The 26,652-nt window shown below is 44.9% G+C and overlaps 2 protein-coding genes across 14 annotated transcripts in view; one reads left to right on the top strand and one right to left on the bottom strand.

Moving 5' to 3' along the window:
- The window catches only part of ZSWIM8 (zinc finger SWIM-type containing 8), an 88,134-nt gene extending 79,552 nt beyond the window's left edge, over positions 1-8,582 (top strand). The window contains exon 29 of the transcript XR_005933600.1: positions 8,566-8,582. The gene's annotated coding sequence lies outside the window, so the exon portion shown is untranslated. The remainder of the gene's footprint in view (positions 1-8,565) is intronic.
- Positions 1-26,652, bottom strand: part of NDST2 (N-deacetylase and N-sulfotransferase 2) — a 141,865-nt gene that overhangs the window by 8,386 nt on the left and 106,827 nt on the right. For all 13 annotated transcript variants that reach the window (XM_030031488.2, XM_030031495.2, XM_030031484.2 and 10 more), the window contains 7 exons: positions 17,239-18,637; positions 9,716-9,803; positions 9,359-9,513; positions 7,062-7,247; positions 6,522-6,650; positions 1,189-1,371; positions 283-379 (listed from right to left, as the gene is read on the bottom strand). In XM_030031488.2, the coding sequence (XP_029887348.1) occupies positions 283-379; positions 1,189-1,371; positions 6,522-6,650; positions 7,062-7,247; positions 9,359-9,513; positions 9,716-9,803; positions 17,239-18,231 (1,831 nt within the window). In that variant the 5' untranslated portion in view covers positions 18,232-18,637. The remainder of the gene's footprint in view (positions 1-282; positions 380-1,188; positions 1,372-6,521; positions 6,651-7,061; positions 7,248-9,358; positions 9,514-9,715; positions 9,804-17,238; positions 18,638-26,652) is intronic.

A 26,652-nucleotide genomic window follows, 5' to 3' on the forward strand; every position in this document is an offset into this window, starting at 1 on the left:
ACAGTTTCTCTGAGCTTACGTGGAAAAGCCAGAACACAACTCTGCAGGTAGGGCTTTTCTCTGCAAATCAGGACTGAGCCAAGCAAAATGCCAGGATGCAAAGTGCTGACAGACTTGCCAGATTTAGGTTTGAACAAATCTGAGATTCTCTGAAATGTGGCTATTTGGCAGCTTGCACAAAGGGCAGCCGTACAGATCTAAAACACAGACCTTTCCAGCTCTCATCTCTGGAGGAATAAGATGGAAGCTGCAATCTATCTTTAGATAAAGTATTTGCATTACCAGTTTTCTGAGGTCCCACGATGAGGAACTTGGGGAGTCGATCGCATGTTTTCTCTTTGGACCAGATATCCTTGTGCCTCTTATCATCGCAGGGATTCTGCAGCACAAATGATGGGATTAAGCTTTACCACAGGAGCTAATGGGAAAGGGGAGGAAAAGCTGGAAGGCCAGTCCTCTTGGGAAAATACTATTAGCATATGAAGAACACTTCACAGCCACACTGCTGCTCTGTCAGGCACCAAGAAGAGTTAAGTAAAAACATGGGAGAACGTTTTCAAAAGCTCCAGAGTGACATAGTAGCCAAAGTCCCTCTGAGAGTGTTAACCACAGGCCTTTCCCTGTGTAGCCATGCTGGGCTGGGCCACCAGGATAGTACAGCTCAGCATCTGTGAACTTCTGGCAGACAGACAACTCTATCACCTTCAGTTAATTTCATCTGCTCATTACCATGCAGAGAGCTGCTGCACTGGGATAAAATAGAATAAGCATGTTTTTATTTAATGAACATGAATTCTGCAGCGTGAAATTACTTTAAGATTAATCACATTAACACGCCTGCAAACTCCTCCAGCACCAAACAGGGTTCTTCCTTGCACACGTAACATTTCACAGCAGCTTGCTCTAATATAAGCCCTTTAACGACCCAAATGCCTACAAGCTTGCCCCATAGTCACTTATGACAGTCATCCCTGTCCCTAAGTTCACACCGTGACCATGTCCTGCTGCTCCTATTCCCCATCCCTTCCACCTTGCAATTTGCCACTTGGAGCCTCAAGCCACAGAGGTTAAACCTAAAAAGCTTTATGCATTACCCCTCTGTGCTCTGGACCAGCAGTCTTGCCACACTTCAAATGTGGGACATACCTCTTGGAAAACCACTAGGAGCAATTAAAGCTGCCTTCTCACCTGCCACAAGGGATTCTTCTCCTGGGGAAAGATTTCAAAGTACTTTTTTGCAAGTTGGACAGGGGGCAATGTTTGCAGGCGAAGGTTGGTCCAGCACTGCACAAACTTGACCAGGCTCTCAAAAGTGTACAGTCCCAGACGGTCATTCCCATAGTTGGACAGGTGGGTCATGAAGATGCTGATCTGAAAATAGGAAAGACATGGGATACTGGTAAATTGGGTAACAGTATTGTTTCCTGCTAGCTTGATTCCACTGTCACCAAGACGCTGTTCACACCTCAGACTGCCGTGGCTGAGTTGATGAATGTCCATCTGCCAGGATACAGCACTGCCTTGATGAAAAAGAAAGAAATGTAGCACTTGCAAGACAGGAGGAACTCAGGAGAGGAGGGACACAGACCTCACAGTAACCCCTGGGAATGGAGGGAGGGGGGTGTGTGATAACTGAGCCCCGGATGTGAGGCCAGAACAGTTTCAAAATCCCCTTCCGGTGGCTCTGGGACATTTAGGGAAACAAGGGTTAGTCAGTGACTCCCTCCTAGTCAAAACCTTGCAAAGCCTCTTTCATGGGAGAACAGGAGCTTCCCTTCCTCTCCCCAAGGCACAACCAGGTCAACCTCTCTAGCTGTGGTGCCTGCTACAGCAGGGGAGCAGACCAGGGAGAGGGGCAGCACGCTGCAGGCCAGGGCATGGTGGCACAAGGGACAGTTTTCACAGGAGTTATTTCTAGGCCCACAGCCTGTCAGCTTTCATTCACTTTGGAGCTGACATCCCAAGTGTAAAGAACAACTGGCAATTCACACTTTAAAACACAAACAAGCATACCTGGGGATCTGAACAGGGACTGCAAAGAGACATTGCGCTACGAGATCGTCCTAGGAACGGACACCAGCTGATAAGGTTTTAGCTCGCAAAAGCCTTCAGAACAGGCAGCCCCTGAAAAATGTCCTGCCAAGCCTGAGGATGTAAACCCTTGGGCAAAGTGGCACCGAGCACCCATGGGAGCTCCCCCAGCACTGCAGTGCTCAGGAGCTGGTGTGCTATCTCTGCGTTGCCAAGCCATCTCTTCTCTCAAGCAGATACATTTCCCTCCTGTCTGTTTTTCAGTATTTTAACTTTTGGAAAAGAGTGTAAAAGACTGCTGTCAGCTTGACTGTGGTGTGGCTTTGACAGGTCCCATGGCGTTCTGCATCCCAATACCTGTAACACAACAGCACTTCGCCAGACACAAGCCACACCACGGCTAGAAGTTAGCAAAACAAAAGCAGAACACTAAGGTCAATGGAAGAATGACTATATGGATGATTTAGTGCTCCTCGCCCAGTGTCTGCTAGTGCAGGGAGGGGAAGAGACCTAAGTCACAGTAGGGGCACCCATTGCTGCACAGTTCAGGGCTGAATCCTGATGATGCCAGGTAAGGTCAGCAGGCAACAAAAGGCTTCCCTGGCAGGGGGCAGGAATGGCTTTCCCACTCACAGTAGGGGAAGAGCAAAAGGGGGAAGCAGGAGACAGATGGTCTTGGGATGAAGACATTTGCTGGCACTCAGGAGGTCTGAATTAATTTTTCTGCCCAGGGTCGCCATGGACTGGTCTCAGTGCAGCAAGAGGTACTGATAGATAGTAGCTCTTTGTGCCTGAGCCATCCCCAAGACACTGAAATGAATTTAATCCTGTGTGTAAGGTGCTCAAACCCCAGGGTCTTTGGGTAGGCAGTGGTAGGACTTTGGGACACACGGAAAATAAATGGAGTTAAAGATTTATCATGTCTGTCTGCCTGTGAGTTATCACTTCTGGTTTCCTACTGAGCTGACAGAGAGGCCCTGCCAGACAAGCTCTCGCACCTACACTTCAAAGAGTAGCGTGTGCTTGGTGCTGTTGTGTAAAAATGATGTGCTAAATAAAACACAGAGCAAAGGACAGAAAGATCTTCTGTGTATCAGCAGGACCATGCCGTGGAGCAAAAGGCGGCAAAAGGATGTGTCTCATGTTGTATCTTGCCCATTTCTGGGAGACACCAGGAAGGTGGTGTGACAGCAAAGGGTGGCTCATCCCTTTGGCTTGCTAGTGAAACATTTAGAGGAAAAATTTGCTGCATGAAGCATCTGGCTCACTGGCATAAACCAAGTACTGCAGCAGGGAGGACGCAGGTCACCACCTGGGACCCCTTCAAGACTTCCAGAATAAAAAAAGCCTGCATGTGATCCAGGTTAGCAACTGTGTCTCAAGGCTGACTACATTTGGTAAAATGGCTCACACAGGTAATGCTGTCACGTGCAAACAGTCCCAAGCAACCAGATTTAGAAGACAAGACAAGCCCAACTGAAGAGCCATCTCCCTATCCTTCTTTCTGAGCGTGCAGTCATGTCCTGTAACACACATGCACTGTTAACAAGGCCTGGTGGCTTCCTCTGCCTCGGCACAGCTCCTGCTGCCAAAACAGCTCTGAGCACTACTTTTGACATAAGATACACTTAAGTCCCATCTCTCCCTCCCTCCCATCCACACCCAGTGACCCCGGGGACTGGCTTGGTAATAACACCTCCCTCCTCTCCCCCTCCCTTCCACTGTCAGCATGCCATGGTTCCCCTCCTTCACACTAAGGAAAGATGAGAGGAAAGGTCACAGAAAGCCTAAAATACAGAAAGCATGAGGGTATGAGCATCCTTGCAATATGTAACAAGCAGCTGCGGGCACAGCAGTAACCTGCCTGCGTAGTGTGAACAAAAGCATTTGTGAGAAGCGATCAGCCTGTCTGCTGAACATCAACAGCTATTCTCCTTCCTGACATCAGACCTTGTTCACTAATCAGAAGATCAAACATCTTCTGTTTGCACTGTGGAGTTAATTATACACATACAGGCTTGGAGACTCCTGCATGCCTATATCCACTCAAAGGGAGCTGGAAGCACCAAAAAGGACTGAAAGAGCCTGGTCCAAGTCTGCTACGGATCACTGCTGGGGCTGTGGGGCTGGCCAGCTTTCTATCAGGTCTGTGAGATGGCTCTATCAGCAAGGGGAGGAATGCAAGGGTCTGAGTCACTGTGCAAACATGAGCAATGAAGAGGAGCTTAGAGCACAGTACTCCACTGCCAAAAGGAAGCAAAACTGTAAACATGGGAAGCATCTGAAGGCACCTGAAAGAGTTTTAAAAGTCACCACGAAGAGCCAACAGTAAATCTGGCAAATAAACTCATTCTATACCACAGCACAATCCTCCCAAACTTTTTGGATGACAGATTATTGCCAGCTGCTTCGACCATCACATGCTTATCAGCAAATTTTAATGAGGAGCTCTAGAAACTCTGTTTCTACAAATTCCTTGGCACAGCCTCCTAGACCAGCAATGATCTCTGGATTACAGTCTGGCAACTGGTTTTCCAAGAGAAACCAAGAGCTCTTAAGTTTCACAGTGGCTATATCTGCAGACATTCTTTAAGATCTGACAATTATGAAGTGCATCAAGGTGGATTTCACCCAACATATGGGAAGAGAAGCCCAGAAAAGAAAGCAGTTTCTTTCCATCTGACTGATCACTCCATACATAATGCAAAGAATAGCCTTCCCCTTACTACAGACTTTGATTAAGCAGGTAGATTTGGTTGTTGTGTGTAAAGATAACCATTCTGTCTCAGGCGACAGGGACAGAAGGCTGGCTTCCAGACCTTGGGGATGGAAGGTTGGCTTCAGACCTGGAAATATGAACGCCTAGCTTTTTAGCTAGGGCTGTTATAGATCCATACCTTCTGCAGATCATACACCAAGCCAGAGCTGGTCACAGGCTAACCTTCAGAAACACATGGCCTGTTTGTAAACTACAGCCTGTCTATGTGATGCACCCAAAGCACATTGCGAGTATCTTTTCACTATCACAGTTCTAGGAGTAGAGAGGCACCCAAAAAAAAAAAAAAAAAAAAAAAAGGCAAGAGACAAGAAAAAAGCAAGAGACAAGAAAAAATTAAGCTCATTGAGGGAAAAAACTTGATTTTCTGATTCACTGAGCCTCTACAGCCTCAACCAAAAGTGGCTAAAGCTGAGTATTCAACCCTGTGATCAAGATGCAAAAGAAGGAGGGAATGAAAGAAAACATCACGGTGAGCAGAGCCACTGATGTTTGTGGGATTTGTCATGTAACAAGTACTCAATAACTGGGACCAGTACTCAAGGGTTCCAACCTAGGAAGCTAGTGAGAAACAACCTACTTTCAGATCTGCTTGCATGACTTCTTGCCCATACTAAGGCACTGGTGGAAAAGATGTATAAAGAAGAAGTAAGAAGGTAGAAATTTGGAAGTCATGAGGAAAGAAGAGATTAAACATCATTACATCCAGGAGTGGCTATAGAGGTAGACATTTTAAAATCACTATCTAAACCTGGCGGGGCAATGTCCATTCAGAGAAAGGAAGGACAATTGGTGCCACATCAGCTTTAGTAAGAAACAAATTCAGGTGTGGAACTGAGAAAGTTACTGTACAATCAAAAAGAGCAGCATGTCTTCCTGCTGCAGCCAACAAGCAGGAATTTGAGGAAGCATGATCTGTGGTTGGAGAGGGCTACAAAGCTTCATTTCCTAATTCTACCCATTCAGGGTTTTCTAAAAATGACCGCTTTTTTTTTTGTGTCTCTTGCCACCTAGTACATCTTCCCAGCTTCAATGGGAAGTGAGAAACTCATGTGATTTGCCATCCATGGCTAAGAACTGGGAAAGGACTGCAGGGTGTTGAAGGTACTATATTAGCTTGGTGGCTTGATGGAACTGTCAAGCATTGAAAAGGGAAAAAGAAACACCTGTGTTAGACCCAGATCTCCCAAAAATGCCTTAGGGTCACAGCTTCATCACAAAAAAAGCATGCAGAAAATGTTTCAATGTATACATATTGAAAGAAAGGGAAGGACACTTCATAACAAAAGCCCAGAGAAAGCAATTATTCTGAACAAAACTCATCAGTGAGCCAGGGAAGAAGCAGCAGATGTGCATGGAACAGAAGGAGCCAAGGCACATCTCACTTCTGATTCATGAAGATGCAGCAGCCTAAGTAACACCCACTTTACATTGGGCCATGCTCAGCATGTCACCCTGGCTAGTTTCTATCTGTGGAGCGTTGCACTTGTCAACACTCAATACTGATGCTTCCTTGGCAGTGTGTAAAGCAAAGCCGCATTAACTAGCAAGTACTTCCTTGGCCCTCTTTTTCGCATCTCCTTAGCATCACACTGGAGATAGCCACACTGTGATGGGTAGTTACACTGAATCTCCCATAAGATCTAGTCCTTTCCCAAATCAGGCACATAAACTGAGACACCCGCGCACTGATTCCCCTTTCAGATGAGCTTACAGGGTTCAGGAGCACTGTCAGGAAGAGTTCACCGCCACGAATGCTCTTGTCCAACTCCTTCGAGCCACCGGGATATTCATTATAGAAGATAGTGTGAGTAAAAAGACCACAGGTCTGTCGAGGCAGAACCTGGCAATATCAGAGAAAAGCAAGGTTAGGTAAGAGGCAGATGCAGCAGAATCTACACATGAATGTGTCAAAGCAGCACTCTGTGGAACAATATAAAGAGTAAGGGACATAAGTGACATAGGTTCAGAGGACTCTTTTGGTATTCCTCACAACCATTTATTCATCACAGTGCAAACAAGTCAGTGGGATCTCAGTTTAGTCTTGTTGTGCTTGGTTTTGCTCTCTGTTCGGTACTGACCTCTGAATTGTACTGAGAAACACAGAAACTGGCTCTAGCCAAGTTTCTTCTCTTTGCTTGACTTAATGATTTTGGAAACACTGGTGATATCAAGATTAATGTCTCTGATGCAGGTCACTAGGAGACTGTCCCTTGGGCAGGAAAGTGGCCTCTGCTTGCCCAGCTGTGCTCACCATGATTCCATTATGGATGAATCCACGCCGGTACCGGGCAGGCCGTAGGTGTGGGTATTCCTCTGTGCTTGTTACTTGGATGCTCCAAACGGATTTCCACGCCTCATAGAGTTGTGTGTGGACAGGATAAACCCCAGAATGATGGGGGGCTACGGCATAGCCCAAGTCTGTGGGAATCCCATGCTCCTGGAAGCAGAATATGCAGCTTGATCATTCAATATTTAACTAATATCCTTAATAAGGATCATATTTAGCAATGGACTCCAAGGTGGAGCAAGGTGACTGTTGTGGTTTAACCCCAACTGGCAACTAAGCACCATGCAGCCACTCACTCACTCCTCCCCCCAGCCCCAGTGGGATGGGGAGGAGAATTGGAAAAAAAAGAAAAAAAAAAAAAGTAAAACTCATGGGTTGAAATAAGAACAGTTTAATAATTGAAATAAAATAAAAAAAGAAATTGTAATGAAAAGCAAGATGACAAAAAGAGAGAGAAATAAAATCCAAGACAAGTGATGCCCAATGCAATTCCTCACCACCTCACCACCCACTGACCGATGCCCAGCCAGTCCCTGAGCAGCGATCCCTGCCTGCCCCCGCCACCAACACCCCCCACTTTATATACTGAGCATGACATCCCATGGCATGGAATATCCCTTTGGCTAGTTCAGGTCAGCTGTCCTGGCTGTGCTCCCTCCCAGCTTCTTGTGCACCTCCTTGCTGGCAGAGCATAGGAAACTGAAAAGCCCTTGACTTAGGATAAGCGCTACTTAGCAGACTAAAACATCAGTGTTATCAACATTATTCTCATACTAAATCCAAAACACAGCACTGGACTAGCTACTAGGAAGAAAATTTACTCTAACCCAGCTGAAACCAGGACAGTGACAGAGTAACATGAAAACTCTCTGGATTGGGAAACCTAAAATACTGCTTGTACTTCTAGTTTTACGCAACTACAGAGATATAAGGGTGATTCTGTATCAACAAGGACATCTAGCACTGGTAACAGCTGCTGTAAGAAGGGTCTTGTAGCTTGCAGGTGGGATAAATCAGATTAATTCACAAGCATCAGGTCAGGTTCCTTGGTTACTACAAACTAATCAATGCTGTTAAACGACACATCTCACTCCCACAATGCCTAGACCCGAGTCACTAGAGGAGGAAAACAAAATTTCCTTAACTGATATAGAAGGAAAGGAAGATGACGACTAGGCTCTGTCTTGTCTCTAGCAATTCAAAGAAAAGCAGACATGAAGCAAGAGACTGTTGAGGGTAAAGATATGGGGCCTGGAGCTATACTAAAATGACAGGAAATACCTGAATTTCATGGGTTTTAATTCCACTGTGTGGTTCTGGTAACAATATGAATGATGACAGCTCTGCCCTGGTTGTGTACAATAAAACCAGAGCCCCTAAATGAAGCAGCAACCTTCTCCTTCCCACTGCTAGCCTGTTTTACATTAAATATGTGTAATTGCATTCTGTGCTTTCTCTCTCTTTGCAGAAGACTGCACTGTTGTTTAACCAGTGAAAGAAGGAGCCTAAATTGTTCCTATAATGCTGCAACTGTGCTCTGAATTCAAGATCATTCCTAATCTGTGTGTGTCATGGGAACACAAGACAGCAGCCCGTTATTCCCAAGGGGATTACCATCAAAAGAACCAAACCAGAGATGAAGAGGACATTTCTTTTCAGTGAAACATGTATACTATATTCAACTCTGGGCTGTAAACATCAAACAGACATTGTTCCAGCAATGCAGGATGTTCAAGGCTTCCCCCTCCTCTGCCAAAACCCAGGGAATTTCCCCTGAACTTCCTAGATAAATAACTTCAGCATTGTCTGGGGAGGCCAGAAGTAGGGCTGTTAGCACACAGAGCATTTCATACTACCGACCAGGTGACTTCCTTACAAAACCACAGTGAATAAGGATGGAAAAGGAAATGCTTTCTCACTGCCAGAGTTTGTAAATTAATTGGATTTGGATGGTAACGCTACAAGTTCACACCTCAGCAAACAAGAGCCTTGGGATTTGCACCCTGGAATGTAGCGGAGCTGCCTGGGGCCATGCAGGTGCCAGGAAACACTTCCCACTGCACAAGCAGGCATGCGAATGGTGGTTTTTGCCTGAAGACAGCAGGAGCCACGCTCCAATTTAAACTTCCAGAATTGCTTTTCTTAAATGCAGCTCAGTTTCTAGACTAGTAGTTGAGTTCAGTGGGGTCCAAACAGCTATTCCAGGAGAAAAATGTTTAAGGATTAATACTGTAAAGTAAATAAACTGTGATGTCCCTCACCACTGCAAACTGTTTGTTGAGCTTCATCTGCTCAGCCAGCACGGTGACATTGTGGAAAAGATGAGGCTGCATGTGACTCCACATGTGAGGGAACCACCAGAACTCCTTCCTGTGTTTGAGCAGCATGTCATCCCCTTCATCTTCCTCATCTGTACCTACAGAGAGCAGAAAAGGAAGTGCAAAAACAAAAGGCAGAAGAGGGGCTCTGTTTCAAAGCAGTGGCTAATCCCCTGAAATGCTGAGTCGTTCCAACAGAGAATCGTGCTCTCTCTAATGTGTTAACACACACGCGCGCGCACACACACACACGTGGGGGCTGTACGCAGGCGCTGGGACAAAGGAGTGCCAGGGGCTTACCTGTGTGGTAGAATTTCCCTGAGAAGCCCAGGTTGAAGGTGAAATTTGGGACTAAAGTTCTCAGTTTATTCTGGGTGCTCAGTAAAGCCTGTTTGAATGAAAGGAAAAAGAAATGTTCATATTCAGTTGCTCTGTAACGTTTCTCTGTGCTCTACTGGTGCCCAGTTCAGCCTGAAGAGGTATCACAGGGGATGGGGCTAAGGCATTATTGCCTGTGAAGCACAGTAACCAGGTGCTCCACATACAGAGTCTTTACTTGAAGTAGTTCCACTGTACTAAATGATGCCACTTTAAAACCACAGTCAGATGATGCTCTCCAATGTGAAGGACCCAGAATGTCTGTGCTAAGGCAAAAGGAAAATAAATCTCACTTCCAAGCAACACATCCCTTACTCCTTCCAGGTTCAATCTCCCTTCCTCTCCCATGTTGGCTGGGACTTTGCTATGGAACCTCTGCCCTTTCTCTAAGCCTATGTGTTAATGAAAAGGAGGACGGGGCAGCATATGGTGCACAGTCAAAGGAAGATAAGTCAACAATATCATGAACAGTAACTAAGTGATCCAAAGGGAGGGGGCTTTTATTTAGAGTGGAAAGGTGGATTCACAGAACTACCCATGCAAGGAGTCCTGCCACAGCAGGGAGGTATCCCTTGCTTTGTGTCCCTTGAAAGTGCCAAAATCCTTCCTTTTGTGGCAGGAAAAGTTTCCTGGCTTCTGCAAAGAAAACTTGGGGGAGCTGACATTCACAGTCATCACATCTCCTACTCTCTTGCTCACGTTTGCCTGCTTTAAATGTCCAAAGTAATTGCTATAGCCAAAGGGAAGGAGCCTTGTGCCACAAACCCCAAGGTCCACCACTGTACAGACTAAGACAGTAGACAGCCTTGACAGGAAAAAAAAAAAAAAACCCAGAGGCTCAGTATGTCACAGACAAGTAAGACACAAACTAATTCCAGTCAAATTTCTTCTGCTGGAAAACAATAAAAAGAGAGAAGCCCTGAGATGCATGCTCTGCTGCTACCTGCGTGCTTTGGGGAAAGTGTCACTGCTGCAGCTCCCCATGGGAGAAGTTCTCAGTCAAATAGGAACCTGGCAGGAGGACTGTTGGCAGGTGACAGAGATGGTCCTTGCCCAGGCAGTTATTTAGATTTTAATAGCTTTTCTAAGAAAGCAATGGATCAGTGGCTGCACCAAGGTCAAGGTGATGACCTCTCAACAGCAGATCTGGGCTAGATGCAAATACACAAGCAACCTGGCACATAACACTGGGAAAAGTATACCAACTTTTCCAACTGTGCAGGGGAGATGGGCAGATCTTTCTGCATCAGCTGCCCTTCCCCAGCCCCAAGGAGCACAAAAGAGCACTACAACGCTGCCTTCCCATGGCTCACACTCTATAGGCATTGTCTAGGCACACTGCTCCCTAGGTGGTGAAAGTGCATTCACAAATGCAGACTCATTCAGTGGAGGGACCAGCCTTGACACCTACCACTTAAGGATATCCTGACAAATCACTGCTGTCACTAATATTTCAAAACAGCGTTAACCAAACACTGATCATCACGTTAATTTAAAAATTATGACTTCCGTAATTTACTTCAATCACCCATCCACTGCAAACGTATCTTGGAGCAAATAAGTTGAGTGGTTTTATTCCCAAGGCAGGCAGCCCTTGACCTCTCACACAAGAGCAAGGTGGGAAGACCAGACAAATTATTTCTGCAGTGCTGCAGACACTCTCAATGCTCCCTCTGAGGGAACCAAGCTTTCAGACTTTTCCCTAGAGACGCACTTAATTGCCTGTTCCTCCTCCCCAGATCCACACAACAGTGACATCAAGTGCAGCCTGGGACAAATTTCGAAGATCCCAGCTCCTCCATGGCCACATGCCTACCACATCCTTACCCCAGTCCCCACCCAAGAGCAGTATTTTGATAAATGTATGGCACATGACATCTCCAGGACCTATCAAAAACATAGGCAGTGCTTTTAAAAGGTGACATGCCAGCAGCACTGATGGCTGAAGCCTCCTTTGCTGCACAAGATCCAGAATAGGCAATGGGAGTTCAAGTTCCCCTCACGTAACCCCGTAAGACACAGGGACTCATCCCATACACCAGGGAGCACTGACTAAGAGCTGTGCATCTCTCCACAAAACACCTGTCTACCCAGCTGGATGACAATACTGCATCAAATTTCAGACCAGCACCTTGAACGCATCATCGCCCAGTATCTTAGACAGGAAAGTGCCACTTTCTTTTCTTGTCTCCAGAGCTGTCCCAAGCCTCATCACTTCCCTCTGCTGCCCTGAAAGGCACATCCAGTTCTTCAAGCTCTTCAAGCTCGGGTAGGAAGGTGGAGGGAGGAAAGACAGCGGTTAAGAGGCTTAGCATTCCTCTGCACAGAGGGAGATTTAAAGCCTGGCCGGGGTTACCATGACGACACATCTGTCTGATGATAAATCCCAAAAAGCCCTGTTCCAGCAGACAGCAATCCTTTGTGTCCAGGGAGGGACCAGGGAGGAACCGTGGGGGCCCCAGAAATTCTGAGATTATGGAGCCCTATGGAGTCCTGCTTTCCTGGCGGGTCGACTGCTAATCATGTGTCATCCCTCTGCTGATGCTGGGTCCTCTTCACAGCCACATCTATAAGGTGGCACAACGTAAATTTGAAGAAATGTCTTTCCCCTGCATGGGACACAAGAGACTAAGGTGCCAGGTAAAATCTGGAAATTTGTTTCAACAAATTATGCATTCGCTGCTCCCTAGCACACTGGTTCAAAGAGGTCTGTGAGCTGTAGTACAGTAAAACAATACAGATGTGGGAATGGGCCGGGAAGATGGCACTTCTCTCTGCTCTGACACCTCTGCACTCTGTTTCTGTCTTATAAAGTAGGATGAGTATGATAGTACTAATAATATCTTACAGATGACTCAAGTGGCATTTCATTTATATCCATAATGTGCTCTGAGATTCTTAAACAAAAGGCAATCAAGAAATGTGGAGTAGGCTATCCATTAAGATATAAAAGAGCTAGCCAGATGCAAACAGATCCTCATGTGCGTATTTAAGAAATTTAGTTGCTCACGTGACACAGGACAGAGGACTAGCATTTTAGTTATCCCCCATCTCTAAAAAGCCAATCCTTCCAAGTATTTCTGTTTTATATTTTCTAACTATCTTCCATTCCAAAAATCCTTCCAAGATTCAGCCAAGCCCACTAGCTAGCCACAAAGGCACCTTCCCCAGCTAAGCTCCTTTCTAGAAGCTCAGCAAGGCTCATCCCAGGAAGGAACACATGGGGTCGCCAGGAGATTCCCACCACTGGCCACCAGAACTCACAAGCCACATCAAGGCCAGACCTACTTCACTCTTATCACAGGCTATCAGCGAACATCCTCTGCAACTCACCACCTGTATTTGTGGAGGCCTTTAGTACTTAATTGGGGCAGCCATGCTGCAGGCCCAAGTGACAGACATCTACATTCCAATGCACATTTCTGGACACAATGCAAAAAAGGTCTAAGCTTCAGTCTGATGTTTGATGCCTATCACTTTAAAAAAGGTTTTTTTATAATATCAAATGATGATAAATATTTACTTCTAAGCAAATGTTAGGGGTAAAAAAGTTTAAAATTGTGCCTTTTGTTGCAACCCATTTAAAAAAATCTATATAATCTCACTGACGGATTTGCAAAGATTTACTCAACAGTCATTACAAGCTCTTGATGCCATCCAGTGAAAGACAAAAACTCTCTCAATGGGGTTAAAATTCTAGGAGCAAGAAAGAAATCAGGGGAAGCCACAGCATCCTCACTGTACCTTCTTTTAAGCTGCTTCTTTAGGACTTAATCCTCTTCTAAGATGGCACTGTGTCCTTGGCATTGCAATAATATGGGGCTAAACCTTCATGCAACTCTGCTTTTTTAGCTATAAAATTTTTAACTTCCAAAAGTGTTTGCAGAGATTTTAGCTGTTTCATTCAAACCCTAAATATTACCTCCCCTATCTCAAGTCCTTCTAAAAAGAGGCAAAAGAAAAGGGGGAAATAAGGTTGAGAGTCAGATGCTGGGAAAAGAGGATTACCATGAGTCTAGGAAAACAGTACATAGACAAATGAAGAGAAACAGATGATAAAAAAATGGAGGAAGAAAGCAGAGTGCTTTGACAGCCTCTTCTCAAATGCTCATGCAAAGCATACTAGGAACATGCTGCAGAAACATCTTCATAGGAACTGCCCCTGTGGACACTGGGCAGCACATTCTCAAGAGGATTTTCTGCAGTTTTCTCACCACCCAGCAGTAGCATTGGCATAGCTCAAAACAGTGCTGTCAAAAGAGAAAGCATTCATGATACTGGTACTTCTAACTCCCCTACAATGTTAGAATCAGGGAGTTCGAAACTGCTGAGTATTTTCATTTCAGGTAAGATCAACCTCTACAATTTAGAAAGGCAAGAGCTGGCTGACAGCCACCTTCACTAGATTCTCTCTCTTCCACCCTCACCATTCGTAACCCAAAATGAAATGACTGTCCTTGATTTTCACTTAGCTTGCCCTTAGACTTGTTCGCAATGATTGCTTACTATTTACGCCCTTGTAGAGATTACCAGCAAAAGTTGCAAAAACTCATCTACTTAATCTTCTTTCCTCATACCTAAAGATGACCAGGAAGGATCATAAAAGCCAGATCCTTTGGCATTAGAAATGGCTCATCTGCGTTGGCCAGTTCCACAGAGGTTTGGTAAATTCTGAGGACTGATTTTTAGAAGCGGCTAAATGTGGAATAATTGACAAGAGAAGGGATTCTCTGAGATTTTTTTTTTGTTAATTATGTGCAGCTCAAATCTCTGGTAAACTTTACAAGGGAAAAACGGGAAAAACGTTTTCCCTGTGCAACTTCCAACTGTTTCACTTCAATTGAGGACTGCAAGCTCCTGCTGCAGCCCTTCAGCAGAAACAGACACTCAAGGGTTATTGTCTTTGAAGTAAAAGCAAGCACAATTCCTTTTTTTCTTGTTGAAGAAGAAAGCTATTCAGCTCTCCTTTAAGCATCACAAATAAAAACATTCCTCCTCTCACAAAGGACATCTACCATGGGCATACATTTGATCAAATTATATTCAGCACTTTCTTTTAATAGTCATTTTGTCTGGGAAGCTCTCTGAACGTGGACCTGCATATGGCAAACAGGCTCACCTGGGACAGTAGAGTCAATTTTATACCTTCACACAACATCCAATCTTCAAACCGCCACCCTGACCACTGTAATCTAAGCTTTAAGATAAGGAGCTGTGTGTTGAGATAACAGCCCTGAAACACAGCTTTGATATAAAAGGCCAAAGAAAATGCCAGCTGTTCTGTCACTATTATATCCCCTTCTCTCCCCATAGCGAGAGGCTATCAACAAATCCATGTAGTTATTTCTCGCTTTTAAAAAATAAAAATTCATTAAACTCTTGTGGCTCTGCAATCAGAGAGCTTCTTTTAAATGGATAAATCTGGATTTTATCTGCTTTGCCTGAGATTCTCTGCTTACTGATCACAGATTATTCCTCCATTTCACCCTGTTAAAACCCAAACAAAGCATCTTTTGGAATTATCTTGTCTGGGTTTGCTTTTAACATCACTAGAGCAGCCTTTGTTTCCAAGAGCTTTGGCCACCCATCTCCTGTTTTTCTCACACGGGTCTGTAACCTGCACAAACACTACAGAGGTGAGAATCTCTGCCAGTTTGGACTAGAGGGTGCAGGGCCTGCTTAGGACCAAGATAAGATTGTGATCCTTCAAAAAAAAATCTTACAGAGCATTTCAGCACCTCAAAACATAGAGACACTGCAGTGAAATGAAGAAAATAAGTATTATATACAACTGCTCCATTTTTCTATACCTGTCTGCTTAGAAACACTTTTTCTATAGCTGATTGCTTAGAGAGTTATGGTCAAAGGTGGCTCTGAAGATTTATTAAAGAATGAAGCAAGTAAAATAAACAATGGCATGCAATTAGAGCTGCTTCAGGCATGCATCTTCAAATGAACTGAAAAGATAAAGCTAGCTCCAAACAGAATGCAAGGGTTTCCTTTTCCCCAAGCTAAACCTGGGATCAGAAGCAGAACTTAAAATCTCAAAGACCTGAAAAAAACGGAGATGAACTAAGTTATGTCTTGCATGGATGCATAAAACACATAGAAAAGATGGTAAGACTCCTAGTGAGGTGGAAGAGTGCTCTTGGGAACATGTAACATGAGGTTCAGTTCAGATAAGGGGACACGCATGTACAACAGTATTTTGTTTTATACCTTTGGCTCAAATGTTCTGTGCCCTTGGATGAAAGGTTAAAGGATGCTTCACTTTGAAGCTGTTTTGGAAACATGCTAAGGCAGCTGCTGTCACTATCGTCATCACAGCTGGTACCCAGGGAACTCCACCCAGGACCTATCCACGGGCAAGTGCTAATGGGAATCCAGAGTGAAAGGCCTGGGGCCTCATACCTCTAGGAACAGCCTCAGCACACCCGGAGAAACAGGCAATGCACCTGCCTCATGGCTACAAACCAGAACTGATGGGGAAGATACAAAGGCTAGTCCTTGGCTCCAGGAGGCAGCATATGTACACATATCGCAGACTCAGGAGAACACTTTTCCACGTACTTTCAAGGACACAGAGAATTAGAAGGGGCGCTTAGTTTTTTACCTTCTTCCTACTTGTCTTCTCCTTTGCCTGTCTCGCTTTCCTTTCCTCCACAAAATCTCTCTCTCTGTGCCTTTCCCATATCCTTTCCTAATAGGTCACTATTACTCAAGGAACTGCCAAGGAAAGCAAACCACAAAGATGGCATCTCTCTTTCCCAATCATGAGGCCACAGAGACGGTTCTCATGAAGGGTTGGTCTGAGCATGTTTCCCTGGTGAATTTTTGGATATTCCCTGCCCAGGGATGGGGGTTGCTGGTAGAGGATATGAGGGGGGTGTAACGAAGGGTGAATGAAAACCTTTCTTTTCCCAATTTGGTTATGTCCTCAAAAGCTAGGTGGCTAAAACATAGACTATAGCAGTTTACACCACATGGACTGTCTTACAGTTTTGCAATATAATATACACGGTTTATATATATATCTATCATAAATAATAACACAATAAATACAGTTTTTCTATTCTGTTCTAACACAACTTGCCTTTTCCTTTCGAAAGGTAGAGTTTACAGCTACAAATAGGTTGACAGAGGAAACTGCATATGTTTGTTTCCCATGTTAAAGAGGAGACAGGACAGACCACCACAGACATCCTCCTCTTAAATTCAGAGGCCAGCTACAGGTCCCAGAATGAAAAATTCTCCATTTAAACCTGCAAAACTGTTGAGAGAATCACGTACAGCGCCTCAGCATCTTTGCAGGCTACTTCTCTGTTTAAGATGAGAACAATTGCAGCAATCAACTCTCACTCAAATTAAATGCAACCTTGACTTTCCTGGCATACCACACACACTAGATATTTGTCTGGGGCCTGTAGTTTTTCTGGGGAATTTACCTCTACATCAGACACCTTCATGCGAGTGCCCTCTTTTCCCACAAATATATCATCAATGTCGACGAGGATATAGCGATCGAGTGTGAGACAGAGGCGCTTGCCAGTCAAGTAGGCAATGGCATCCACAAAAATGAGTTTGTGCAGCCAAAAATTGAGGTTATTGCCGAAGAGAACCCGCTGGATCCCATCATGCAGGCCCAGGTCCTGCACCACTGTGGCATGCAATGCTTTGTGGGTGGCCAGGTGAGGAATGGACTCTGAGGACTTCGTGCTGGCCAACAGCACCGGCTCGTAGGTGCTGTGGTTTGACTGGAACACAGTCCAGTCATCACCAGGCAGGGGACCCTGCTCCACCTCGTTAGCCCGCGTGACATAGAGCAGGGGAGCACTAGGGTTGATGTGATAGTCCCGCAGCCCCAAGTTGGAATGTAGGAAAAGGGGGAAACCCTTGAGCTGTGCACTGAGCAGGCTGTTCTCATTGGCTTTGAAAAAGCCTATAATCCCCACTCCATACTCTACACAGTATTTGTCCAGCAGCTCTCGGTTCCAAGCATCTAGATTCACATATTTAAGGATGTTCTCATAGATAATAAGAGCATAGCGTCCTCTATCTTTGTCTGTCAGGGTGGGCATATCTCCTTTGCCAGGAGCAATCTCTGTCCTGTATTTAAACCGGCTAGATTCCAGGATGGCCACTATTTCCTGCCCCAGCTGGGAGTAAATGCTTTCCACGAAGACTAGCACCACAGGATCTGTGCGTGAGGTGTCCACAGATTTTGTGAGCCTCCAGCTGGCTTGCGGTGGGATCAGGATGCGGTGCTGGTTGCTGCAGTCACTGAAGGGCAGGGGTGGTGGCTCCTTGATTTTGGGACTGTTAGTGACGTAGTAAGCCAGGATGCACATGGAAATCAGGCTGAAGGCAATGAGCAGCAAGATCAATCTGTGGAGCTCCAGCTGTCGCACGTGCCGCACTACTTTCCACAACTGAATCATGGTGAGGCGGGCTGCCCACCCCCTCCTCACACTCTGCACCCACGTTGCTCTTGAAACCTCCAGTGCCGCCGTGGCAGTACCCAGCAGCAGCTCACAAAAAAGAAGGAGCAGCTGCGGAGAGAGACAAAGCTAAAGCAAACAGCTACAAGGCTAGACTCCCAGGGATCTGCCATTTATCTCAAGTAACCATGGCCCTCAATTCCCATCGCTCTTTTGTGTGCTTCCTCCTGTTCCTCTCCTCTCACTCAGGAAAGTCTTTTGGAAGAGCGAGGTTTCCTGAATCTCGTCTCCAACAGCAAATCAGTCTGTCATCCTGTGCACAAGCAGTTTCAGCTCAGCCTTCCCAGGTGTCCTGTTTCGCATTTAGCTGTTTCACATTCACATGATGGCACCTTCGCTTTGCATCCTGCAATTTAAAAAGAAAAAGTCAATTCTCAGTATGGATTCATGGTATTTAACGGGTTTGAGATGAAATGGCAGGATCAGCAGGTGCTAGGTGGGCACCATCACTCGCCTGTCAGCAGGCAGACCTGTTCCCTGGGAAGTGATGCACACCGTTTGTGTGTGAGCTTGGCAGAACAACCAATACGGCCTTTGGAAGAAAGGTCCTGACCGCGCACAGGGACTCAGCATTCGCCTTGGGGTGAGATTCTCACACACTACAGCAAACAGAGCCGGTGTACCTGGCCTTCCCCCACTCCTCTTTATGCCACTGAACAGAAAACATGAACCCCTTTTATTCTAGCCTATATTTCAAAATTAACAAGAGGAGGAGAGACCCCTCACATTCTCTGTCTCGTCTTGTTCACATACTAATGACGATGAGTCCAAGTCCTTGCCAGTGACTTCCTAGGCCCTTGGGATTCGGCTGTCCCGAACCCAGCAGGATGCCTCAAATTCCCACCAGCTCTCTTGCCCCACAGCTCCCAATTTCCATGGTTCCCACCCCTCTCTACGAGGCCACCCCACTTGTCCTGGGAACTCATGTTCTTCCAGGGTTCTCAAAACACGGCTCTGGGGAGGCATTGTCCCTCAGGCAACATGGAGCCAGGGCGCACAGGCTGCCCATGCACTGCGCACGTAATTGCTGCCAATTGATTCGGTGGCAGTTGGAGAGGAAACATCTCCTGAAACCTTCCTCACCTTTCCTCATATGCTACTGAAGAGCATGAAGCCAGTTTTAAATCACCAACAGCACGACATAAATTTGGGTTGGTCTCAAACACGTGAAAGCTTGTAAGGAAGCTCTCTCACCTCCCGCTTTGTGTTTATGACAGCAGACTATTTCACCATATGTTGTTATTTTTCTAGGATAAAATGCTCAAGAAAGCCAACAAACACCAAGCCATCTAAAATATAAACACTAGGGAAAGTAACTAAATTGCTCCTTGGTTTAAAACTAATACAAAATCCCTGTGTAGTTTTCTCTCCCTTACCAGAAGTGTGACTTACCTACAGCAATAGCCCCCAGGTGCACATTACTTGGGATACAGGCATATTTTGGGGGACCACCTGCTGCCCCTCCCAGCACAGTGCAAGGACACCCTGAATGCCAGATCTTCCTCACCAAGTCAGTCATGCCCAAAATGAGCTCTCTGTAAAAGTTAAACATTTTTTTTCTCTCAAAACCTTTCTTACTCACACACCCACACTCCTGCAGACACGTGTTCCACCACATACAATCCCTCTAACCACCTGGCATAGCTTACAACACCAGGAGGCACAAGAGCAACAATAACGGAAAGTACTACCAAATCAGTTCATCCTTTCTCCATTCCTCCCATTTTTGAGCCTTTTTGTTACTATCATTCTGATAAAACAAAGAATAGTAGAAGACTAGTTTGTCCATGAGTTTAAGACAGACATAAGGTTTTTATATAGTAAAGTCAGGGTTTTAACAACTAGCTCCACCAGAAATGAAACTACTTGCGAGACAGATGCTTATTTTGTAATGTGTATTACTAAACAGAAAAAAATCCTTCTGAGTCAGGGAAAATATCAGTTCACAGATGAGGCCAAAAGTCCCACTCTGAAGACTCCCACTAGGCTGTTTTCCGAACGGCTGGTGCAGCTTGAAGCACAGACAAAAAAACCCAAGCAGATTTTATATGGAGAGATATAATATTGCTAACTTCGTGACAGCAGATTGAAAAGAGCCAGAGTGCTCTTTACACAAGCCTTATAATGACCATTAAGTATTATCTCAAATAACTTCCATGCTATAAGCTCAGCAGAGCAGGGACTGGCTTGTGTAGTGCACAATGAAGCCTCAGCCCTGATGAGGCCTTCAGAATAGCTGTAGACTGTAAATGTAAAGTATATTACAGAAATAATTTTCCACTGCAGAAACTGAGATGCAGCAAATCTTATTGAAGGTCACACTGCAAGGCAGCAGATGAATCAAGATTAAAAAAAAAAAAAAAAAAAAAAAAAAAATCTCCGTTCCCCAGACTCCAAGTGGATCGAGTCTCCACCCCCAAACAGCCCTCTGTAATGACAGAGTTGGCTTTGGAAATCCAGCTCAGTCTGTGAAAATAAGCTGTGTTTTCTTCAACACAGACAACCAATCACCTTTCAGTTTTGTCTCTACATGCTGTTAATTTCTTATTGGAAAAATGACAAGGGAGATAAGGGGAGAAATTACTATGGAAAGATGTAAAAAACAGAATTCACACAGTTTTTTCCTTGTTTTGTTACTGACGTGACAACTGGTTTTGAATGCATGACTCTCTGGACTGAGTGCAGGATATGGCTTGTAATTCCAGTTCAAGTCAAGTTCAGTCCCAGTGATACAACGGGACTGCCAGTGTATCAGCATAGTACCCAAAAACATGTGCCACCTTTCAAAAGCAACCAGGAAAATAACCTTTCCACCTCCACAATGAGTCTTTCCCCTCCCACTGACTCTGCAAAGAAAGCCCTAATGTTACCACCCTCGTGCTTGGCACTAGAGCTCCAAAGTCGCACTGAACTGCACAGAGGCAGGAGCCAGCGGAGGCAGAAGTCAGTAGGGCAGACAGAGGTTAGATAGAAACATATAATAAATGCTGTATCTTTTTTATGAGGTGAATTCCCTGTTAAGACACAATATATACAGAGCTCCATGCGTATCAGCTGCTATGAGAAGTGGTCTTCCTTCTACTCCTGTGCAACAAATTCATGCAGAACACTCAGATTCCTACACACTTGATTTTCACCGAGAAGACTGAGAATTCCAAGTCAGTGTCTTCCCAAATAGCTCACATCCTTTTACTTTTTAATCCCATTGGATAAAATAGAATAATTAGACTAGTTTGGATTCAAAGGTTCACTATCTTAACATGTATTAGACAAGAAGTTGTTTTTGCAGAAAATAATGTAAAGAAGGACGTACAGGCTCAGGAGCCCACGCATTGCCTGCAGAAATTTCCAAGCAAGTGTTTTTGGGGTAGAACTTATAATCTAAACACCACAGTGTCCTGGTTTCAGCTGAGATAAAGTTAAATTTCTTAGTAGCTGGTACAGTGCATTTTGGACTTAGTGTGAGAATAATGTTGATAACAAACTGATGTTTTATTTATTGCTAAGTAGCCCTTACCCTAAGTGAAGGATTTTTCACAGTTTCCCATGCTCTGCCAGCAAGCAGGTGTACAAGAAGTTGGGAGAGAGCATAGCCAGGACAGCTGACCTGAACTAGCCAAAAGGATATTCCATACCATAGAACGTCATGCTCAGTATGTAAACTGGGAGGGGCAGATCGCTGTTCAGGCATCGGTCAGTGGGTGGTGAGTAACCACATTCTGCATCTCTTAGTTTTTCCTGGGGTTTTTATTTATTTATTTATTTTTATTCCTTGTTGTTGTTGTTGTTGTTATTATTATTATTACATTTTATTTTACTTTAGTTATTAAATTGTTCTTATTTCAACCCATGAGTTTTACTTTTTTCCCCAGTTCTCCTCCCCATCCCACTGCGGGTGAGGGGGTGCAGAGTGAGCGAGCAGCTGTGCGGTGCCTGGTTGCTGGCTGGGCTTAAACCACGACACACGGTAACAGTAAGAAAAACAGAGTATGCTTATCTATGCAAAAGCCTGGCAAAGCACTGTACTACTTTTACAACTCTATCCCCAAAACATCAACCTGGAGAACACTTCTCTTCCCTGTTACACTCACTCACCTCTCCAATTTCATTTTTAGTGTTGAACTGAGTCTCTGTTTTGCAAAAAGCTGTAGCTTCAGTTTCCCGGATATTGGTTTAAAGATGAAAATCACAAGACAACTGGATTATTCTGTAGAATAATGATGAAACCAGAGTTTAAGCTAGGCTGCCACACCTGCAGTTCCCAGCTGAGGGGCAAGAGGGAGAGGAACCCCCTTTGCTGGGCACTTCTGAATCACAGCAGTGTTTTGGTAACAATGGCTCCATTCAAGCCTCTAGTGAAGCTCCCAAACAAGCCCCCATTTGTTACATGGGTGAGCTCAAAAAAACAAATTTAAAAAAAAGGCCTGTATCAGATTGCTGCTCAAGAATCTGTCATCTCCGATCTCTTTAACAAGGCTTCACAGCCAGAGGGCATGCCAGCTGGCATGGTATGCATTTAGCTCTTTGGGGACCACATCAGCTGGTTTAGGTTCAAATGGAAAGAAAAAAAAAGCAACAAAACAAATATACCAACGAAAATTTATATGAAAAGGTGAGAGAGCTGTCAGAAACCATCCATACCCAAAACACAAAGCCCAGAAAGATCTACACTGGAGAAAGAAAAGAAAAAAAAAAAAAAAAAATCACACTGAAAATTGCTTCCTCTTAAACGAAAATACCTGTGTCCTCTTTTGAGATCAAACTCCTTGGAATCTAACACCACAAACCCCCCCAAGTTTATAGATAAATTAAGGTCCATTCCAAACTCCTGCCAGGACTGCCTGAATGCGAATTGCAGGAGGCGGCAGTCAGAACGTACAGCAAGGATGAAGTGTTTCACCGGTGCAAGGATGCAGGCTCAGCAGGCTCCCGTCCTGCCAGAAAAGCATCGCTAGATCAGAGAGCATCAGCTGTAAGGTCAGTTATCTCACAAATCACCAGCATTAAGACAAACACTTTATAAAACTTAGATGTTCTGTTTCCTAGTGATATACAGTGTTAATGTGAAACATAAACCATTTTGTGAATTATCAGCTGCTAAGCCACATGGCAACTGATGTGATATGAAAGCAAGATAACAATCAGAATTGTGTGGTTTTAATGTCTGATCTCCAGATACTTCCAACGCTTGGAAAATATTGTGGGGGATCAGTACAAATGATCAAAACCAGCACTTATCCAAAACGAGTGACCAGAATATATGTATTTGGGGCTGCTTGTAGTACATTCATGCCAAGGCACATGGAAGATAATTCGTGTCATTTGACACCTTTATCAAGAACTTCTGTCACAGAAGCTCCTTCCTAGCTGAGCCACAGAAGATCTTACCACCCTAAAAACCAGTGTCATGAGTACATTTCCCCAGCCCTTTTCATTATTCATAATATAACCCCTCTTTCTGGAATGCACAGTGGCAGGATCCTGCCTTTGTCCACAAGAGCTCTAATTCAGAGGTCTTTCTTCAGCACTTCCTGCAAGACGGTTGTTGCCTTGGGCCCCAGAGGGACTGCAGTAATTGAGTTACACAGCAATCAGAGAAGGAATCTGATTGATTTTCCAACCCATTCCACTTTAATGGTGTCATCATGACATAAAATTCCTCCTTAGTCTGCTTGATTGAGAGACACCGCAGCCCCTCCCTTGTCTGTGGTGGTACCTGTATGTCAGGCCTCCAGGTACAGCCCCCCGCACCCCCCCATGAAGGTAGGGAACCTCGCAAGTAATGTCAGCAAAGCACAGCGAGCCACATGGCAGAAGAATTAGTAGAAACTCAGGACGATGAACGCTGCTTGTATTCCACACACTAGATAAAAAAAAATACTGTGGAAATTACAGCCACATGGTAACGTAATTGCCAACCGAGCTCATTTTTGGGCTCTGGGCTTGTGTTTCAGCTAGCACCCACTGCCAGTCAGATCCTGTGGTGAGAGACTGCCCGAGGAATACAAAATTCAGATCAAAGAGGCAAGAAACACTAACGATGCCCATGCTGCTCCAACACACAGACTTGCAGCCTCCAGCCAGCGCTGTGCTCTGCTTCAGCAAGTCCCCACACAGGGATAGGCCTCTTTCGGTACAGACCTGTGGTAAGCTGGAAAGCTGCCAGCTGGCCAGCAGTCTTGAAACGTGTCAGTCTGGTATAAGAGGAGAAGACCTGTGCGATGAAGTAATAATTATTCTTACTTTTTTATTGTCATCCCCAGACAGGTATGTAACTTCACACCTTCTGCAAGAGCAACAAACTGCAGTCCATGCTAAACAGATCTGCATGAACTCCTCTCAGCCCAGCCTGGTGGAAACCCAACTGCAGGCTTGAATTTACCCTTGCGCCAGTGCAATGAAGTTTGAGGGCACCATGAAGGCACAGATCTTGGAGAGGCTGGCTCATGCTGCCAGGCCAGCTCCACGGGGGGCTGCACAGGGATCCCATGACTCCTGCACGGTTATTGCTGTTGGGATACATGATATATCCCTTCCACCGACAACCTAGTTTGCAGCAGATCTTTGTTCTCTTACTCCTTTACAGTACAAAAAAAGAAAGAACAGGTTTAGTCCTTCCCATGCCAAGGACAGAGGCATGGCCCAACACTACCTGCTAGCAATGTAAACCAATCCTTCCCTCTGAAAATGAAAAGGTCCTCCTTCTAATAGCTTCCAGGAAATCTGGTTTTCAGCTCCCTGCCTTCTCCCATCATACTACACTCACTGCTTAGGGTCATTACAACTGACCTGACTCATTTTCAAAAGCAAGGGAATTTCAAACATTTACACTGAGGTATTCCCTCAAGTTAAATGTGAGCACCACGAGCCCCTACATGTTTCACTGTCTCAGCACAGAACAAATTTGGGAAGGAAAACCAGTCATCTTGTTTTGCAGCGTGCCTAAAGATCAGATGTGCAAATCAGGAACCTGAAGAATTGTTTAAAAAACAAACAAACAAACAAAATTTCAGCCTTCAACAGTTGCTGATGCGACCTACTTAATAAAAATAATACGTCCCTTGGCAGCTGCACACCTTTGCTGGAATGAAAAGGAAAGACTACAAGTATTGTGGCAGTGAAGTGCTCACAGAAGTCAGAGTTTTCCACCAGCAAAGGGGATGTTAACTCCTCTGGGGGTGCACAGGTCTCTGTAATGCAACTGCTTATATGAGAGAAAGGAGACTCAGAGATAACCAAAGGGTCATACCCACTTCTTTATTTCATGTGCTGCTGAACTTCTAACACCTAGGTATCAGGCCACCACAAGAACTGCACAGTTTCGTTCTGGCCTTACCTTTCCTTCTGTTTTGTGTCTATCCTGACATGTAGGTCTATGCACGCTCTGACCCTAACCCTTCTCCCAAACCAGGTGATAGCATCGAGACACCAGCTCCTTTCTGCAGCCAGCCCCTTGGAGCTGTGAGACTGAGAACCAGTTAATGCAAGTTAGAGCCTGCCACACAAGGGCACTCCAAGTGCTCTCCAATCCCACCCAGGTGGGAAGTGAGTACCTCAGTCACCCCAAATGGTGGGATCATACCAACGTCAGCCTCCTCCTTACGTCAGTAATCAACACATATGCTCTATCATGGCATAACATCTTCAACTCAACTGTGAGAACAGGAAACAAATGCAGTTCCTTCTGCATTAGATATGGACAAGGATCTAATTTCCACTCCCTCATGCACCCTGCTTATCACAATTCAGATAAATGATCCTGCTGCAGAAAGCAAAATGTCTTCTCTGCTGTCTTCTCCTAAGTAACTTAAGTGGGGAAATACAGTCAGACTGTGGCAAAACTAAGACAACTCATTGTCATTCAGAGTTGAAGTGTCTTAATATAGAAATGTACATTATGAAAGTTTATCTGTAATTGCTATGAAAGCAGCCTAAGCATTCTTCTGTGAGCTATACTTTAAAAATTTCACCGCAATTAGCAAGAAGCTGATTTTCTATATTCAATTGCCTCCTCCTGTCTGGTAACACATAGGAGCTAATCTTGTTTTCCAATCTATTTTATCTAGGAACATAGGACAGTAGGGAACAGGTTTGATACTGTTACACTGCAAGTTTGACCAAACTGACACCAGAAGAAAGCCGTAAGTATGCTCTAGCAAAGCATAAAACCTCAGGAGAGCTCTTGTGCTTACCTGTTCTTATGTATTTGCACCAAGATTCACAGGGTTGGAGTTTGCTGGGCTTGTAAAAGAACATGTTCCCCAGCTGTGTACAGCAGCTCTCTCCTGCCTGCCTTCAGCTGAGGTCTTCAATTCACAAGACCTCCACCCAGTGTAAAGCTAATGGCTTATCTCCCAGCCT

The sequence above is a fragment of the Aquila chrysaetos genome, chromosome 11, assembly GCF_900496995.4.
Source record: "Aquila chrysaetos chrysaetos chromosome 11, bAquChr1.4, whole genome shotgun sequence".
NCBI lineage: Eukaryota > Metazoa > Chordata > Aves > Accipitriformes > Accipitridae > Aquila > Aquila chrysaetos.